The 18950-nt window shown below is 54.6% G+C and overlaps 2 protein-coding genes and 1 long non-coding RNA gene across 7 annotated transcripts; 2 read left to right on the forward strand and 1 right to left on the reverse strand.

Moving 5' to 3' along the window:
- Positions 1-599: 599 nt before the first annotated feature.
- Saxo5 (stabilizer of axonemal microtubules 5) lies at positions 600-5426 on the reverse strand. Its single transcript, XM_076859031.2, has 9 exons — positions 5397-5426; positions 3836-4409; positions 2898-3001; positions 2712-2812; positions 2354-2466; positions 2165-2274; positions 1710-1911; positions 1246-1331; positions 600-824 (listed from the first exon to the last, which is right to left on the reverse strand). Exons 1-9 carry the CDS (start codon positions 5424-5426, stop codon positions 600-602), a joined length of 1545 nt encoding a protein of 514 aa, XP_076715146.2.
- Positions 5427-7577: 2151 nt separating this feature from the next.
- Positions 7578-9229, forward strand: LOC143395362 (uncharacterized). Its single transcript, XR_013090764.2, has 2 exons — positions 7578-8838; positions 8965-9229. It is a non-coding gene; the product is annotated as an uncharacterized LOC143395362 (long non-coding RNA).
- A 2408-nt stretch (positions 9230-11637) lies between these two features.
- On the forward strand, positions 11638-17641 carry Pex11g (peroxisomal biogenesis factor 11 gamma). 5 transcript variants are annotated; one of them, XM_076850289.2, is made up of 5 exons: positions 11638-11722; positions 13117-13305; positions 14736-14914; positions 16464-16526; positions 17018-17641. In XM_076850289.2, the coding sequence occupies exons 1-5, from the start codon at positions 11663-11665 to the stop codon at positions 17250-17252; spliced, it is 726 nt and encodes a 241-aa protein (XP_076706404.2). In that variant the 5' UTR covers positions 11638-11662; the 3' UTR covers positions 17253-17641. The 5 variants fall into 5 exon arrangements, with proteins under 5 accessions (XP_076706404.2, XP_076706431.2, XP_076706395.2 ...); XM_076850316.2 differs by having other exon boundaries at positions 17201-17641; XM_076850280.2 differs by having other exon boundaries at positions 11652-11872.
- Positions 17642-18950: the final 1309 nt, after the last annotated feature.

Below are 18950 nucleotides of genomic sequence, written 5' to 3' on the forward strand. Positions count from 1 at the left end.
TGTGTCCTAGTGGCTTTTTTTGGTTTTTTTCCTGGGTGCTGCTCTGATCTAAGGGCTGGTCATGTGGCCAACCAGTGCACCACTCAGCTTCCCGTCAGTTATAAGGATCTCCTGAGAGATTTGCTCTTTTGCTCCATTTTACAGATGAGGTTCACAGGGGTTAAGGTAACAATGACTCTCACTAGGAAGAGACGGTTTGCAGAATTATGTCCTGGGGCAAGCTAGACGCTCTGGGCAGGCGCAGATCAGTTGCTAGGAAATGGGGTCCAGCAAGATTAACCCCAGTCTCCCGGTAAAGTTTGGGGAAGTCAGGACCTGGAAGAGTCAGGATGTGGATCGTGTCCATCGGGGCCCAGGAGCCTGCATCCTCAACCCCCACCCCAATGCCTGTGTCACACACTGTGACTCTATACTCTCACATCATTCAGAGTAACCCCAAGGTTTGCCGATGTGTCTGGTCAGGCATCCAGGGTTTTCTCCGTGGAACGAATGAGACATTCTCTCCTGTGTGGTTCCTTCCTCTGGCCCCCACTCATCCAAGCATCCTCTTTAACAGACGACTAATGGAATGGGACAGGATGCCATCAAGGTGACATTTACTACTGGCTGGGGCATGGGTACATAGGCATCTGTGGCGCCTGAGGATCTACCTTCCTGCGCCTGCAGCCCAGCTGGCGAGGTGTGCCCAGGGGCACGTGGCTTTCCTGGAAATTCATCGTCTTCAGTACTACTGGGCCTTGGTACTTGCAAGGAAAGTCAACCTGGTAGTTGGTTGAGAGGAAGCGCTGTCCACCCAGCGGGGGCTCCAGGTGGCTGTATTTGCACTGTGAAGTCAGGGTGGATGGTTTGGGAGGGCAGCCTGTTGAATCGACCTATTCTGGCCACCCTGTGGGCCCTGGACCACCCTGGGGTCATCAAAGAGTGAGAACAGGCTCAGCCAGGTTTGGCTGGTGACTGGTTGCTGGGGAGGTGGGCAAAAGGGGCCCCAGTCTTGACTGACCCAGGTACTGGAGAGAAACCAGGGGTGCCCCTGGAATGACCCCAGGGTTGGGGTGATCCTAGGTGACTCTAAGTTAGTCCCCTCAGCTTGAGATTTAACTCTGGCTGGTGAAATGAAGATACCCCTGAATTGATGCTGACCTGACCCTGGCGGTGAGCTAGGGGTGACCTTGACCAGGCTGTGACCCTAGTGGACTTGACACTAACTCTGAGTCCACACTGATTTGGACCCCTCCCCCGTCTCACCTTCTGTAACAACTCTTTGGTCACCAGGGCTTTAGCTCTTCCATGCGGCTTCAGCATCTTTTGGTTCATGGTTAGAAAATCGAACTCTGGAGATGTGGAAGGGGGCGGCCAAGGAGAGGGCAGAGGACGAGGCCTCGGTGACGTGACAGATGAGGTGCAGGGAAGGGCTCAGAGGCCAAGCTCTAAGGCTGGCCTGGGGGTGGGGCAGGGCCCGTCCAGATGAACTAGGGACAAGACCAGGTAGGGCAGGCTCCTGAGGAGCTAGAGTCCAACGGGTTGTGCCATGGGGGACAGGGGGAGGGAGGGCCAGGGCTACCAGGGGTGGGGCAGCCCAGGGGTGGGGTTGGGGGCCTAGTCAATTCTGGGTGGGATTAAGCCTTAGGTGGCAGAGCCACAGCCGTCAACCAGGGCAGAGCTGAGGCCGGGAGGGGCTTTCTAGAGGGGGACAGGGCCACTCCCCTCACCACAGGTGCCCTTCGGTAGGTTGCTCTGGGTCAATTGGAGGCTGGGTATCTTCTGTGACCCCTCCACATGCTGGGGGCAGTAATGGGAGCCCATGGTGGTCTGGAAAAAGTGTCCCAGCAGCTTCTCCTCTCCAAGGATCACGTGGCACTTCAAATTCTCATGGGTCATGTGGCGGCCAGGTGGTTGGGTGCTTGGTGGTACCTGTGGGACCCACAGGTACCCAGGAAGCTCCCATATCCTCCCATTGGTGGCCCTGGAGGCTCCCTCCCCCTCTGGACAGAGCCAGTGAGGCTGGGAAGTGTGAAGTGACTTGCCCTAGATGGTACAAATAGCCCCAGAGATCTCGGCATGTGTGTCCCGCTCACCTCCATCTCAGGGCCTTTGCACCTGCTATTTGCTCTGCCTTTTAAGTCTTTTTCCCTATGAGCCCTGGCACCTCTCCCTACCCACTGACCTGGCCGTGGAAGAACTGCATGGAGGTGCTGAGGCTGCCGGGGCCCGGGTGCCAATTCCCTTTCAGGATGTGGGACTTCGGAGTCTGATCCCCATGAAGAACAAAAGGCTCTGTCAGTGGTAGAGTAGGTGCTGAGCAGCCGGGGAAAGCTGCTAGGGGAGCCAGGGCAGGGCAGGGAGTAGTTCTCACCTGGCTCCCGGGCGTAGAAGTGGTCAGTCATGGTGGTCCTGCTGTGGAAGAGGCCGTCTCCAGGACGAATATTCACATGGTAGATGTGAGTGGCGGCCTGAGCCTTGTCATACCTGCGGGTAAGGAAGGGGGGATCCATGTGTTTTTCCCTGCAACTCCCAGGAAAGGGGAGGAGGGCAGCGGCCCACTGGTCAAGCCAGAGCACCTAATAGTGGGTGAGCTGGCCCAACAGTGGCACCTTCCCGCCCAGGATGGAGACCTTGGAAGCAACTGCTTTAGGAACCTAAGTGGCACACCCACGTGCTGTGGAGAGCCACGGTCCATGTTGGAGCAGGGGAAGGCAGTGGTCCTTTGGTACCTGTCTGGGGGCAGCCCCTGGGGCCTATGGGTCTGTTTCAGGTCTGAAAACATGAGCCCATAGCCCAGCTTGCAGTCTCCCAGTCGCACAGAGGAGGAGGCCTGTGGACAGAGAGGGATGGAAGGTCAAGACCACCCAGCCCCCATGGCTGCCCTCCCCAGCAATCCCGGCCCAGCCTTGATTTACCCTCCTACACATTAAGGCAGGTGAGCCCGGCAGGGCCTGGAACTCTCTCCGGTAGGAGGTCCCTTGTTGTTTCTTGTAGCCCCACTTGAGGGTGTTGGGACCACCTGTGGAGGGGAAGAGGAGGTGGGAGACAGAGGGGAGTGGGATGGATTCCCTGCTTGCCTGGGGAGGAAGGTGGGCAGCCCTGACCAGTCCAGAAAACACCATAATAATAAAGGTAACAGCACCACGAATAACCACCAAGTCCTGAGCCGGGCTCTAGGGTCTTCTTGGGCCTGTGTCTCCTTGTCTTGCAGCCTGTCTGAAGTTCAGAGTGGCAAGCAACTTACTTGAAGTCACAAAAATTAGGGGCCAGAACTAAGAATCAAATTCAAGTCTGACAACCCCCGAGTCCAGCTTGGAGGGACTCTGATTCCTGATGTCCACAGGAAGGACCCCTGGAGTGACAGAATTGGAAAAGCACACAGATGGTGGCTACCTGCCAGGTACCCCGTGCAGCCTGGGCTCCTTCAGCTCCACCAGCTCCTGTGAGGTTGGGTCCTGTGATCATACCAGTTTTGCAGATGAGAAAAGTAAAGCTTGGAGAGGCCAATTTGCTCCTAGTTACTAAGGCCGTAAGGCTGAGGGTGAGGTAGGCAACTCAGCAGATTTGCCTGATCTCAAACTAGCATTGGGGACTTCTCTCTGGAGAGAATCCACTCCACGGAGGCAGAAACCGAGGCTCGGGAGATTGCAGGTTTTCGGAGCCTGGTACTACTGTCGACTCCCTTTCCGCAGGCGGTCTGCTCTGCCCACGGTGGGATGCTTAGCAGCTTCCCTGGCTTCTACCCGCTGCCTGCTAGCGGCACGCTCAGCCTCAGGGGTGACAACCAACAAGGTTTCCAGACATGGCCAAGTTTTCCCTCAAAACGCTCAGGGGGCCCCCGGCGCGCGCTCACCGAGGTGGTGGCAAGGCGCGCGCGGCGGCGGGCACGCGTCGTGAGGCGGGTAGAGCTCCTGATGCGTGGTGGGCGGGACCCGCAGCTTGTCTCGGTCTCCCTGCGGCAGCGAGTCGCGGTCGAAGATGAGGCGCGCGCCGCGTATCAGCTCGCGGGCGTGCGCGGGCTGCTCGGGCCAGCCGTAGGCGGCGCGCGCGTTGGAGAAGCTGACGCCGGTGCGCTCGTCCGCGTGCATGCGCAGGTTGCTGGACTGCATGGCGAGCGTGCGCTCCCGCGTCTCCCCCGGGGGCTGCACGTCCCGTGGCGTGAACTCGCGGTGCATCTCCGACACTTGCTCGGGTCCCGCCCGGCGCGCGTTGTGTTGGAAGAGCGCCGAGAGTGGAGGCGGCGCCCTCGGCTGCTTCGGGGTGGGGCTCGGGTGGGCCGGGAAGTCCCGGTGCATCGTGGACTGCATGACGCCCCGGTGCAGCCGGGGGTCCGGCCCCAGTGCGAAGTGCGAGGCCTTGAGGAAGTCCAGTTGGGACATGGGGCACGGCAGGAGGGCGCTCGCTGCTAGCACCGGACATTGTGCCACCTGCGAGGGGACAAAGACACGGGGGGACAAAGACACGAGACTGAGCAAGTGGCCACCGAGGACAATGCTGCCTTTGACTCCTTTCCTTACACCAAGCACTGCGCTGGGGGTGGGTGGGGGGTGGCGGACACCAGAATACAGGCCCAGCTGTGCCTGCCCCCAGGGAAAGTGGAGGGATGATCATTCGGTTGGTGCCTGCCGTGTGCCAGGCACTGTTCTAGGCCCGGGGACGGGCAGGTACATCAGTTAACTATCCAGATCAAGAATCTGTATATAGTTGACAATTGTAAATAAATATAATAACATCAGTTGCAGTGTAAGTTTGGTGGTAATGTGGTGGTGGGGGGGGGGAAAGTCGTGCAGGGTAGAGGGATGGGGGTTCGGTGGGTTACAGGTGTTTCCTTTTGTTTTTGTGGTGCCAGAGATGGAACCTAGGGCCTCCCTGGTGCTAGACAAACCCTCTACACTGAGCTACACCCCAGTCCAGGGTTGCAGTTTTAAGGAGGGATCATATCCGCGAAATGACTGCTGGTTAACTGTTTGACAAAGCTGGAAAGGAGAAACTTGAGTATCTAGGGGGAACAGCATCCCAGGCAGAGGGAACAGAAAGTGCAAAAGCCCAGAGACACATAAGGTAAGTGAATGAAAACACCATAGCCAATGAGATGGGAGAGGGACTGGGCCCCAGGTCCTGCAAGACCCTGGTGAGAACCTCATTTTCTCAGTATGAAGTTGGGGTGATGGTAGTAGGGTTTAGAACAGAGGGGAGTCACTATTATGGGGAAAATGTCTATCCACAGCTAGTATGTATGGAACTTTCACTTTGCACCCATTTTACTACACTGGACTCTGTGAGGTGGGTTTTAGCCTTTGCTTAGTATATGACATTGAGACTTGGGGAGGTGGTCGTTTGCCTAGGATTGGAAACCAGGACTGATTCTGATTCTAGAACCCCATATTAACCACTGCATCCCATGTGCGTCTCACACAGGAACGCCTCTTCTCATCCTCAGCCATGGCTCCTCTCCTTCCCACCTGGGCCCACTCTCGTCCTGCAGACCCCAGCCCTGCAGCCCCTGCGACTGTCTTGTTGAAGCAGCACGTGCTCCTTCTGTGTCTGCAGCCGTTCCCCTCGGCCTCCTCCTGTCTCCCAGCTGCCTGAGGGTCAGACACCTTCCCCTTCCCTTCCTTCCCCGACCTTCAACTTCAGACTCGCAGCCCCTCCACTCAGCCACCTGGACTTTCTTGTCTTTCTAAAATAGTTTATGGGAGTCTGACAACTAGGATTGCTGGCCGGGTAGTTTTGAGTATCCTTCCACGTAGGGACAGGGACAAGGACAGAGACCTACCTCAATGGATGACATGGGAGCTAAGGAATCCTGCACTTGGCAACAGGTGGGACTCTTGGACTCCTTCCGTCCCAGATCTTCCAGAGGACACTCATGTGGTTCTTCCAAGGGCTCCATCCAAGTGTGGTCCGGCTCAGCCCATTGTGACCAAGAGCTTCCCCTGACGATTCTGTCACAATGGTCCTCTGGCACCCGGGGAGGCAGGCGGCGGGGACCTGGCTCTCAACCCTGCTTCCTGAGGCTTTTAGACATGACTTCTTGGAGCCTCATTTTGTCATCTGGAAAACGGGACTGGATGGTAATGACCAGTGAGTATTGGTCACCATAGGCTACCTGGAGCAGTTCCTCGCCTCCTGCTGGTGGCCCCTCCCCCCCTCCCCGCCGTTTCTGCATCCATTAACATCATCCCAGGGCTCACAGACCCGCGAGGCGCACTCTAAGGGGGTCACTTTGCCCCACCAGCCAAGGGTTCAGGCGCACACTTCAGGTTGACTTAACTCAGGCTTATTATTAGTGGTCCCAGGGGTGCCTGAGAGTTAGAACTCACTGAGGAGGATTTGGGCCCAGTGAGGTGGTCGTCGGGGGAGAGTTGAAGGACGCTGAACTTGGTTCTGTGTTGGATGCATTTGTTGGTTGGACTTTTTTTTTTTTTAATTTTAAAAATTAAAATAAAAATACAGGGGCTGGGGGTGGGCTCAGTCGTAGAGGGCTTGCCTAGCATGTGTGAGGCGCTGGGTTTGATTCTCAGCACTGCATATAAAAATAAAGGTCCATTGACAACTAGAAAATATTTTTTAAAAAGGGAGGAGGAGGCCAGGAGCAGTGGTGCATGCCTGTCATCCCATTGGTTGGGGAGGCTGAGGCAGGAGAATTGCAAGTTTTGAGGCCAGCCTCAGCAACTTAGTGAGAACCTGTCCTCCCCTCCCCCCCCCCAACCAAAAAAAAAAAGACTGTGGATGTAGTTCAGTGGTAAGTACCCCTGGGTTCAGTCCCCAGGACTGAGGGAGAAAACACACAAGAGAGGAAAGAGAGATTTGGGAAATGATAGAAATGTTCTGTATTTTGACTGTTATGGTAGGTTACATAACTGTATACACTTGCTGAAACTCATTAAGCTGTATACTTAAAATGGTGAATTTTAGCCAGGCGTGGTGACACACGCCTATAATCCCAGCTGCTTGGGAGGCTGAGTCGGGAGGAGTATTGCAAGTTCAAAGCCCGCCTCAGCAAAAGCAAGGTGCTAAGCAACTCAGTGAGACCCTGTCTCTAATTAAAATACAAAATAGGGCTGGGGATGTGGCTCAGTGGTCAAGTGCCCCCTGAGTTCAATCCCTAGTACCCCAAAAAGAGAAAAAAGGTGAATTTTATTGTATATAAATTGTACTTCAGTAAAACTAATTGAAAAAAAATTTTTTTGGGGGGTACCGGGGATTGAACACAGGGGTGCTCAATCACTAAGCCACATCCCCAGCCCTTTTAATACTTTATTTGGAGGCAGGTCTACTTGAGTAGTTTAGGGTCTTGCTGATGCTGGCTTTGAACTCGCGATCCTCCTGCCTCAGTCTCCTGAGTTGCCAGGATTACAGGCGTGCACCATCGTGCCCAGTTGACTGAGAAATTAAAAGCATCAAAACCAAAACCAAATAACGATGTCAGAGTGGCGAAGCTGACCCAGTTCGCGATGGCTCCTTCTCACTGAATTCAGGCTAATCATCATTTCGCTCCCTGGGTTGAGGTCTGAGCACCTGCTGCCAGCTCCTGGCTTTGGTCCAGCCAGGCGGCTGCAATCATACTTCAGCCTAGTCCTGCTGCCTGCTGGGAAAAGGAGGGTCTGGGAGGCAGATCTGGAGCTCACAGGAAGCCGGGATTGAGGTCATTCTGTTACTGCGTATCTTAATCGTTTTCAGGAAGAAGTTGGAGGAATGCAGCAAGACGAAATCTTCGATGGGTGAAGGGTTATCAAGGTTCTCCTTGGGGGAGGGGGTCCGTCACCCACGTTCCTGCTCTGCCTGGGTTCAGCTGTGATGGCTGAGCAGGCTTGTTTTGTCTTGCCCTCACAGGGTCACAGAGTGGCCTTGTCTGATGCTGGCATTCCATGGGATTGTGTATGTTGAGCAGGGGGATGTTGGCCGGGGCCCAGCTGTGACTGCCAGACTAGTGCCTAGCAACACCAAGGCCAGCTGTGAAGGCCAGGCCAGCTTGAGTCTCTTTCTCCAAGGTCAAGTTCAGCTCTAACCAGATGGTGGGTGCTGGGAAGGCTGGGCAGTGCCTGCAAAGCTCACTGATGTGTCTCGGGTGCCTGGAACAGGGCCTGGTACCCAGCAGCTGCCCGGAGAAATGCACTGTGGTATCACAAAGTCACGGGGGACTGCACGGGCTTGAGAGAAAGGATCCCCCAATTACACATCAGCAGAAACTGGAGGCCTCCTTCCTTCTGCATGCTTCCATTTTGGCTTGGATCTTTTTCTGTTGCAGAAACAGTGACCCCAATTACAGAAGAATGATGCACACAGACTCCCCTGCACTCAAGTCTTACTAGGGACTGGCACTGGTTGGATGTGGGAGTTAAAATTTTCTTGTGGGGTTGGACGGGGTGTAGCTCAATGGTGGAGCGCTTGTCTAGCATAAGCCAGGCCTGGTGCACTGCTTGGGCTGTTGTGGGGAAGTCAGGGTCTTAGGTGAGCAAGAACAGGGGCTGCTGAAGGAGGGGGTTGTGGGCCAGGAAGAAATAGATGGGTTCCAGGGATCTTTTCTTTTGGGCAGGGGTACCAGGGATTGAATGCAGGGGCATCTGATCATTGAGCCACATCCCCAGCCCTCTTTTGTATTTTATTTAAAGACGGGGTCTCACTGAGTTGCTTAGCGCCTCGCCTTTGCTGAGGCTGGCTTTGAACTTGAGGTTCTCCTGCCTCAGCCTCCCAAGTTGCTGGGATGACAGGTGTGCACCACGGCGCCCAGCCAGGAATCTTGTCTTTTGGAAGAGTACTGGGGACTGAATTGGGCTGGACCTTCGCATACCAACCTTCACATACCAACCGAATCTCCAGTTTGACCATTTAGGTTCTGGTCATGCCACTGAGGTTAGTTCCTGGGTTGTGCTGAATGATGTCACATAAGGATTCACGATGCTGTCCTAACGGATGGACGTTTAGATTATGGCCAAAATGCTTCTAACTGGGCATTTGCTTGTTTCAATACCCTCCCAGCTCTAGCTGTGGCGAGTTCCAACCAAATGCCCTGTACTTGGGAGTGGACAAGTTCTCCCAGGACCATATGGAGTGTGAGAAGAGAGCCCTGGACAGGGAGCTGAGCCCTGCAAGCAATCCCACTTATGGAGAACCACTTTGTGCCAGGACAGACCGACATCATTGCCCTGGTGGAGTTCATGATCTGTTGAGGAGAGATAGGCAACTAGAAAAATAAGCAGAACACGTAGTTCGTTTTTTTAAAAAATTAAAAAAATTTTTTTTAGTTGTCAATGAATCTTCATTTATATGTAGAGCTGAGGATGGAACCTAGGACCTCACCCACGCCAGGCAAGTGCTCTCCCACTGAGCCACACTCCAGCCTGCGTTTGGCTTTGATGGCTGCTGTGGTTTGGGAGCTGCTTGTGCGTCCTGTAAGGGTCCACCTTATTGCAGGCTCGGCGGGCAGTGCAGTGCTATTGGGGGCTGCTGGGACCTTTGGCAGTTGGGGCTTGGGGGACCCCTGGGTCCTTGGGCATGTCCTCTGAAGGGAGTTCTTGTGGGATTTCTTGGTCGTTCTCCCGAGAGAGTTGTCTTGAAAGGAGCAAGCCTGGTGCCTCCCATCCTCTGGCCTCCAGCCTCAGCCTCCTTGCCGCAGTCATACATGTCCTTAGGGTAGCAGGTGAAGTTCTGAGATGGTGCACTCCGTGTGGACAACAGTTGGGTGGTTCTTCAGAAAGTTATGCCTGTCATCCCAGGAGGCTGAGGCAGGAGAATTGCAAGTTTGAGGCCAGCCTCAGCATCTTAGCAAGGCCCTCAGAAACTTAGAACCTGTCTCAAAAAAAAAAAAAAAAAAAAAAAAAAAACCCAAAAAAACCAAAAAATACCCAGGGGTAAAGCTCTCCTGGGTTCCCTCCCAGCACCTCACATACACACAGCAATTCCACTCCTAGATAAGTACCCGGAGGAACTGAAAGAAAGTAGTCAAGCAAGTACATGGCATGAATGTTCACAGCAGCTCCTCTGTTCATAATAACCAAAAGGCGGGAACAGCCCAAATGTTCATCAATGATGGACGGAGAATCAAAATGCAGTATAACCATCCAGTAGAATATTATTCAGCCACATAAAAGTGTGAAACTCTGGACCATGCTACAGTGTCGGTGAACTTTGAAAATGTTACACTCCGTGGAAGAAGCAGTACACAAATGGTCATCGTGTCGGGCAGCTTGCCACGACTGTAACAAGATACTTGAGTCAGCTTGTAAAGAGGAAAGGTTTCTTTTGGCTTATGGTTTCAGGGGTTTCAGTTCATGGTTGTTTGGCGCCATTGCTCTGGGTGACATAGCAATGTCATGGTGGGAGCATGTGGCAGAGGAGAACTGTTCACCTCATGGTGGCCGGGAAGCAGAAAGAGTGAGAGGAATGGGAGGGTTCCAATGTCCCTTCCCAGGGCATGCCCCCAGTGACCAAATTAAGCCCCACCCCTTAAAGGTTCCATCACCTCCCAATAGTGCCACAGGCTGGAGACTAAGCCCTCAACGCACAAGCCTTTGGGGACACCTCTCCAAACCATAGCAGTCACATATTGTCTGATTCCACTTATATGAAATATTAAGAATTGGTAATATGTATAGAAAAAGCAGACTAGTGGTCACCAGGACCAGGGACTATTACACATGACTGCTTAATAGGACCACGGTGCTGAGCAAGAAAAATAATTTTCTTCCACCCTTAGTTCTAAGCTGAGATGGACCCTGTAACAAAAGAATCAACTGGAGAGAAGCAAACATTAACACGGGTATCGCAGGTATAGATGGGCAACACCCAGAAAAATGTCATTCTCAAGAGGTAGGTTGGAACTCTGATGTATAAGACATCATCATCCAGGAACAGTGAATTTTTAGAGAAGTGACAAGACAAGGGAGAAGGACTTGAGTCTCTCGTGGTGGCAAATTATGGGTAGAAAGATAAATGGCAGCTAAAGGACAGTTAGCAAAGTTTGTTAAATAGATTCCTCTGGTGCATAAGGACCCAAAGATATCTGTAGTGATGGTCACTTGTCCCTCCTGGTAAGTGGGAGGACACCTTTGTAGACTTATCTTCCTTTCAGGAAAATAGTGGGAGGGCAGAGAGTTTTCCTGTGTGCTTTTGCCTTTAGCTCAAAAGAATCCTCATGCCAAGGTGGCATATTTTGTGGCGGCATGTTCTGGTCTCCTCTGAAGGTCTCCTTTGGGACTGATGAAAATACTTTGAAACCAGTGAGGGCAGGTGGGGGCACAACCTGTGAATGTATTAAGTGGCACTGGATTATACATTTTTAAATGGTGGCCTTTACATTATGTGAACTCCACCTCAAAGAGGGGAAGAAAAAAAAAGAGGAAAAGGGTGTTCACTTTTTTGAGAAATTTTGGGCGAGCTAATCCATGGTTATTGCACACAATTTTGAAATGCCCTCTGTGTGGGCAGCTGATCAGGCGGCCATGGGGCAAATGACGGCCAGCTGGCTCATCCGGTCACAGGCCCGGGCCGCACACACGTGGCCGCCAAACTTTTGCAAAGTCGGGTGGAACAGACAAAAGTCCAGTTCAGGGACAAAGGGCAGCGGCCGCGCCTGCGCAGAGTGCTAGCGGGCCGCTTGGAAGCTCCTGGGACGCGGTCTAGCCCCGCCCCCTGGCGCGGCGCACTGACGTCGCGCTGACGTCACGGCGGAGTTGCCATGGCGGCGCTGAACGGTCTGGCGTCGGCGCTGGAGTCTTACAGGGGCCGCGACCGCCTGGTGAGGCTGGGGCCGAGCGGGGCCGGAGGCCACGAGTTCCGTCGAAGTTCAGAGATGGGGCAACTGAGGCCAGAGAGGGGACAGGGTCGCTCAGGATCATTCACTGCAAAGGCCCTGCCCAAACCACGCCCCCTAATGGTGGACATACAGGTTGTTCCTGCCAGACTACTGCCTCAGTTCCCTCTGTGAACCCTTGGGATCTGATCAGGCCACTGAAGTTAGTTCCTGGGTTGTCCTGAACAGTTTTTCTTCTGGGGATTTAGGATGTTGCAGGGCTTCCCCCGTGGCTGGACATTTAGGTTCTGACCACATCCCCTCAAGTTGAGCATTTAGGTTGTTTCAGCCAACTTGGTACCAGGGAGCCCACAATGGCCAGGCCCCTACTGTAACCTAGCCATTGTGGGTTTCATCCAAGTCCCCTGTAGTTTGATCATTTAGATTGTCCCTGCCAACCCATCCTGACTGGACATTTACTAACCAAGCACATTCCTACATTTGGATATGAGTATCTGACTAGGTCATTGTAGTTGCTTCTTAGGTTGCTGTGAATGATCTCATCAGCATTTAGAATGATTCAGGACTTTCCCTATGTTTGGATTTTTAGGTTCCAACTAAATCTCCTCTAATTGAGCTTTAAGGTTTTTCCATCCAAGTCCCTTAGGTTGGACTCTTAGCTTGTCTTGGCCAGTCCCTCCTAGGTAGCATTTAGGTTGAACAGGGTGGCGAGGCAGATAGGTTCCAACCAAGTCCCCTATGGGTGAATGGTCAGGTTTTAATACCTCCTAAGTTGGACACTTAAATGGCAGTGTTTTGCCACTACACCTGGGCTCAAAAGGAATTACAGGTAAAATAATATGTAAAACAACAGGAACTAGCAATTTCTGAGAAGCAGATGAAATAAGACATTCAGGTGGTGAACCTGATCTCTTTTGTGATCTCCAAATCACTTATTGAGTGGGCCCTTTGTCACTAAAGTAATTCAAATAAATTACTGTCTTGTTCACTGGGTTGAGACAGGTCACTTGCTCCCAGCTTGTGGCCCAGCTAAGGGCTTTGCCCAGCCAGGGAGATGCAAATGTACATTCCAACCTCACCCTCCTCTGGCCTGCTAGGAAAGGAGGACCAAGGAGGTGGGAAGTAATTTTCTTTGGCCCCATTACCACTGTCCCCAAAGGCTGTGCCCCTCAGTGACATGAGCCAGGACTCTTGTTAGACTCTCCTTTTGGACCATTGTCTGGTGGTTTTCCATTTGTCTTGCTTTCGGACTGAGCTTTTGTTGGATGCTTGTTGGTTTTGACTTTTGTACCTTCAGTCCTGCAGGGCCGGGGGCCCGGCGGGTTGGTCCAGTGCAACTCAGGAGCAGGGCCATGTTGATCGCTTCTGGTTTCCCACAGATCCGAACGCTGGGGTACTGCTGCCAGCTGGTTGGCGGGGTCCTGGTTGAACAGTGTCCTGCCAGGTTCGAAGTGGGCACACGCCTGCTGGTGGTGTCGGCCCAGCTCAGCCACTGCAGGACCGTCTTGAGACTCTTTGACGACCTGGCCATGTTTGTCTACACCAAGCAGTACGGCCTGGGGTCAGAGGTAACTGCAGGGGCTGTAGGGAGGGGTCCGGGGTCCCCACCCTTGGGAAGCCTGTGGCCTTGGGTTCAGCTGGTGTTTTATGGGCTTGTCCCAAAGGGCTCCCTGTTGTACAGTTTATTGTCTTTTAAATTTTACTTTCTATTTTGAGATGATCAGATGTTCTCATTTTAATTTGGATTTTATTATTTTTAATTTTTTGCAGAACTGGGGTTGGAACCCAGGGCCTCAGACTTGCTAGCAAGAGCTCTTCCACTGAGCTACATCCCCAGCCCTTGATTTAAAAACAAAGCTTGCTTGTTTGTGTGACCCATGAGTATATAATCCACCCTGATCTCTGGGACCCCAGAGTTCCTCCTCAGAGGAGCTGTGGTCAGCTCCTCGTCTCCTCGGTGAGATTTCCTGTACCTACGCAGTCGCAAGAGTGTTGTTGCTAGTTGGACCGTTTAATCTGTTCTACCACTTACCGTTTCCACCAAACAGTGCAGCTGGGAGGCCAATTCTGATCCCTCCAAACAGATCTCCTGCTTTCTTTATGGCCACCTGGTATGCTTTGTGCATCTGTTGCTTCTGCACTGAGCTCTGCTTGGCTGGGTACATACAGGTAGTTACTCTGGACTTGGGGGCAGAGGTGCTGGGGGTGGAGCTCAGCGCACAAGGCTCTGGGTTCAAACGCTGCACTGCAAACAGAACAAAAACGCAAAGAACAAACACGTGGGGCAGGTGGCCCAGCATGGGGCAGACCGAGAGCTCCTGGGGGCTCTGTTTCATCTGCCAAGAGGCCATTCCTTGCTTGAGGAGGAGCAAGGGGCTTCCATCTGCAGTCTGTGATGTGAGGTGCTGAGCTCCTGGGTTTGGGGAGGTTGACACAAGCCTTGCACTGTTGTGCTGGCCTGGCATGCAGCTGATACTGGGGTGTGGCAGCTGGTGTTCATGTCCCACTGTACCACCCTCTCCCCCCTGGTCCCTGCATGTGGCCTGCCCTGGCCCCCACCCAGGGTCCTGCATCAGAGAGCCTCAGCTGAGCCCCTGTGCAGGAACTGGAAGCCTTCAGGAAGGCAGGCTGGTGCAGGTGTCCCCACTTGGCTGTATGTGGGAATCCCCGAGGAACTTAAAGTTTAGATCTACGGACAACATTCCAGAGCTGGCATCGCCTGCCATGGAGGCAGGATCCTCAGGGCTGGCGTGGGGGCATGGGCTTTTTAAACCCCCTGGGGATTCCATTGCCCAGCTGAGTTGAGACCTGCTGCTCGGAGCAGAAACCACCCTGTGGGACCCGGCCGTCCTCATCTGCAGCAGCTGGCCATGGACAGCCTGCTGGGCCTGGGCATGATCCTGGGACTGTGTTGGGGAGAAATGGTGCCGCGGCCACAGCCCTGAAGTGGGCAGTGTGTGTGTCTGACTGCGGGCCCTTCGTCTCCCTGGCGCTGCAGGAGAAGGACGTCTTTGTCCGCTGGCTGTCTGTCCTGGGCAACATAGCTGACCAGCTCTACTATCCATGCGAGCACGTGGCCTGGGCTGCCGACGCCAAGGTCCTCCGCATGGACTCTGCCAGATGGTGGACCCTGAGCACTGCCCTCTGGGGTTTCTCCCTGCTTCTGGGGGTTGCCAGGTGAGTGACATCAGCCAGAGGGAGCCCTGAGGTCCCTGGTGGAGTCTCCTCAGCAGGGCTGCGGTGGCACTGGGTCAGGTCCCCAGCTCTTGGAGTTTTTCTCTTTCTTGGCCACCCTGCCATGTTTATTTCTAATAATTGCTGTAGTAAATGACACAGACTTGGAAGCTTTAAACAGAGATTGATCATGTCACAGTCCTACAGTTAGAAGGTCATGTTTCAGCTGGCATCCGACACAGGACTCACTGAGCTAAAGTCAAGGCATCGGCAGGCTGGACCCACCTTTCCCAGCTTCTAGAGGCACCTGCAGCCCTTGGCTTGTGGCCCCTCCTCCATCTCCAGGGCCAGCAGCAGCATCTTCCAGGATCTCTCTGACCCTGACCCTGACCCTCCTGCCTCCCTTTTATGAGGAGCCTGTGGTGAAGCTGGGCCCCTTGGATATCTGGGATGACCCCCGTCTTAGGGTACTTCATCCTTCCTGCAGCCACACATTCACATGTTCTGGGGACCTCTTGGGCAAGGGGCTGTGATTTTGCTAACCAGACCCAGGAAGGAGAAGGAACTAGAGAAGCGGATGGCAGGGTGACCTCTCCCTGGACGCTGACTTCTGCTTGCTTTGTCAGCAGAATCCCCAAAGGAACAAGCCAGCCGTTTCCTGACTGCCTTTGTACTCTGAAAGCTGACGGTTTCTAGAACCTCACAGTAATGGGTTCCTCCTAAATGTGTTCCTCTGCAAATTTGCTGAGACAGTTTGTTCAAAACCCCCTGGCCTAGAGAAGACATTGAGGAGCAGGGTCCTCCAGTCCCCATGTTAATGATGGCCGAGAAGCCCCAGATCCCTGGAGTGAGGAGGAGCCATCCTTAACCTCTTGAAGGGAGGCTGAACCTTCTTTGTTCTGGGGACAGTGTGTGCATCTGTGTCACTTGTCCCAGGATGAGGCACATCCTTAACAATGCCCTGACAAGGTGCTAGTTGTCCACAGTCTGGAAACCAGAAAGACCCTCCCCCCCAAAGTAGGCCCCTGTTGCCTAGGCTTGAGCAGCTCCTTCCAGTCTCTAGTCTTCATGCTGCCGGCACTCTGTCTCCTCATGTTCTGTTTGGTGGCAGTGGCTACCCCTTGATCTCAGAGGTCCCCTTGAGGTCGCTGTCTGTGGATGCAGCCTGCCTGTCTCTCCCTATGTGCTCAGAGACTCCTGGGCCAGGCTCTGGATGTGGCAGAGGCTGTAGGTCAGAGGGGGACTTGGCTTATGGCCTTTCATCTCTGGGCAGGTCCATGGTGTGGCCTGGGCAGCGTGGGGCTATGTGACCTGTCCTGGGAGCTTCTGAGGCACTGCCAGGGGCAGAGCTCTGCCTTGCAGGCACAGAACCCTTGGTGGCAGGGAAAGGGAAGAGCGCTTGTCCCAGAGCTCAGCAGAGTCTGAAGGAACCTGTGGCTGTAGTAACAGGTGGCAGAGGCCCCCCAACCCAGGTGGCCTCGGGGAGCCAGGTCCTGCCCCACCAGGGTACCTGCTGCTCCAGCGGGTCTCCCTCTTGTCTCTGATGTTACAGGTCCCTGTGGATGGTGCTGAGGCTGAGGCAGAGGCTGAGGAACCCTATGGCCAACCTCACCAGGTAAGTCTGGGCCTTGCCGGGAAGGTGCCCCTCTGGGCTGCTGGTGATCAGCTATCACCTCCCTGGCCCATGTGTGTGCAGGCCACAGGGCCTTACCTTGGCCTCTGGGTGGGAAGTAGAACTTTTTATAGATGGGGAAATTGGGGCTGCTAGAGCAAGGACCCAGGGCTGGGTGCTCAGGGCTGTGCCCCTGGCTGGGAGGATGATCTCGAGGCAAGATTTTGAGGACAGTAGCCACTGTCACTGTCGTATCTTCCTAAAACCCTATAACCCCCTACAGCCTCCCCACCTGTCTTACAGGGAGTCTGGAGTATGGGTCTGAGGCTGGGGGCTCCCTATGGGGGAGTTGGGGTGCAGACCCTATGGGAAGGTCAGGATGGCCTCACCGCCAGCCATTCCCTCTCACAGGCAGGCTCCGTCCTCTTTCCAGTCTGGGGCCTTCCTGGGGCGAGGGGTTGGGCGGGCTGTGAGTGGCTGCTTTGCTCCCACAGTCGGCTGCCCCAGAGCAAGCAGAGGGCCATCGAGGTGCGGATGCATTCGGAGGTGCTGACGCTCCTCAGCAACCTGGCTGACTTGGCCAACGCTGTGCACTGGCTGCCACCAGGTGTCCTGTGGGCCGGCCGCTTCCCCCAGTGGCTGGTGGGCCTCATGGGCACCATCTCCTCCCTGCTCAGCATCTACCAGGCGGCCCAGGCTAGTGGCCAGCCCGAGACTGCCAGCCCCTGACGTGGTGTGAGGAGCAGGTGGATGCAGCTGGACCCGACGGAGGGCCCCTTCCCACAGAGCAACCACCAGCCAGGGGATGCGTCTGTGATTGAGCAGCCCTGGCGCAGGTGCATAGGTAGGGAGGGAAGAGGGGCTGGTATGGGGAACTTCCAATCCCAGCCAGGGCCTTGGTGGGAAAAGCTCTTCTCTGAGGGCCAAATGGGGAAGACCCCAGGACTCCCAAGCCAAGGCAGAGCTTGGAAAGGCCCTGTGTGGGCCTCTGCAGAGCCTTCTGTCTGCTGGCCGGGTCCTATATGCAAATGAAGACAAGCAGGAGAGACACATGCCATGCTTCAAGTGGGACCTTGGGAAAGCTGGAAGGAGAATCAATTAAACATTCTGGTGTTGGTGCTCAGTTCAAGTGTGAGATGATTACACTGATGGCCCTGGCCCCTCGCCGTCCCAGGCCCACACCCACTGGCTCTCTCACCAGCAGACACAGCCCAGTTGGAACCTCACTTCCTCAGCCCACCTTCCAGGATGCTCTTGGTCCCACAGCTTCTCTCCGTCTCTGAGTAGGTGCTGCCCACTCACCCTGGGCAGCCTTAGCCCTGAGCGCCCTTCCCTGCAGCCTCAGATTTTGGGACAGGGATGCTGCTTCCTGCCAGGCCACGCCCATGCCACACCCTCCTCCTGCTCACTGTGGCTCTGGTCTTACACTTAACTCATATCACGTGTGACGCACCCACGGCCACTGAGGTCCATTTGGGCCATTATGTGCATTTCATGGGCTCTGACCCGAGGCCAGGCCATGAGAACTGGTGTCACACCATGGAAATGTGGTGGGCTGGGACGCGTTCGTTCTCTAGTCTGAAGGCAAAGAAGGATGTTTTGAGTCTGCACACCCCTGGGAAGACCCTGGGGCAGTGTGTGTTCCCTTGAGCCTCATGTGGCACGGACTCTCCCCCTTCCATGTCCCCAGGCCAGGTGCCCTGCCCTGTTCATCTGTGGGCCTCCTCATCAGGACCCACATGTAGGCCAGGTCCAGTCAGTCTCCATCCATATGGGTGGGTGCGTGTCTACCCTGGCCCTCAGCACAGGGGCACTAGGGAGATGAGGGGTGGGGTCTTGGCAATACCCAGTAACCTGTCCGTAGCCTCAAACAGCTCAGACCTGTAAGGGCCTCCGTGTGGCGCCTGGCCACGGGAAACCACAGCAGGAAAGCCAGGCTTAGGCATACAAGCTGGACCAGAAGGCCTGGGACACTGACCATATGGGATGCAGGCACAGAGCAAGTAGGTGCTCCCAAAAAAGGGGGCCCCCTTCCCACTTCTGAGGGGTCCAGTGGCTCTTCATGGTTTTTTTTAGTTTTTTCTGTTTGTGTTGAGGACAAGACCCAGAACCTTGTGCTGAGCCCACGTCCTGCCACTGAGCCACCCAGCTCTCTGAAGTTGACAGCAGTACACTCCCCCTGCCTGCCCCTCTCCTGCTCCGGGTGCACGGGCCAGCGGTGGTTAGTGGATTCAATTGCGCAGTCACCCCCACAACCAGCCGAGAATGTTTTGACTCCTTGAAAAGGAACCTTGCACCCTTAGCCATCGCCCGCTGCCCTCCTTCCCCCTGGGCTTGTGACCACTAATCCACCGTCTGTCTCGGAGGCTGGTCTGTTGTGGCTCAGTAGCTCTCAACTTCAGGGTTTGGCCCCTCTGTGGACCCCGA

The sequence above is a fragment of the Callospermophilus lateralis genome, chromosome 1 (assembly GCF_048772815.1).
Source record: "Callospermophilus lateralis isolate mCalLat2 chromosome 1, mCalLat2.hap1, whole genome shotgun sequence".
Taxonomy (NCBI): Eukaryota; Metazoa; Chordata; class Mammalia; order Rodentia; family Sciuridae; genus Callospermophilus; species Callospermophilus lateralis.

Bases quoted from the DNA above. Each gene is read 5' to 3' on its own strand.
- Pex11g (XM_076850280.2), top strand. From the start codon at position 11,663: ATGGCGGCGCTGAACGGTCTGGCGTCGGCGCTGGAGTCTTACAGGGGC. The intron at 11,873-13,116 runs GTTGTTCCTGCC...GGTTTCCCACAG, and splicing joins CCCTAATGGTGGACATACAG to ATCCGAACGCTGGGGTACTG. The intron at 14,915-16,463 runs GTGAGTGACATC...CTGATGTTACAG, and splicing joins CTGCTTCTGGGGGTTGCCAG to GTCCCTGTGGATGGTGCTGA.
- Saxo5 (XM_076859031.2), bottom strand. From the start codon at position 5,426: ATGGCTGAGGATGAGAAGAGGCGTTCCTGT. The intron at 2,813-2,897 runs GTAAATCAAGGC...CTCTGTCCACAG, and splicing joins CTGCCTTAATGTGTAGGAGG to GCCTCCTCCTCTGTGCGACT. The intron at 2,275-2,353 runs GTGAGAACTACT...TACCACTGACAG, and splicing joins CTTCTACGCCCGGGAGCCAG to AGCCTTTTGTTCTTCATGGG.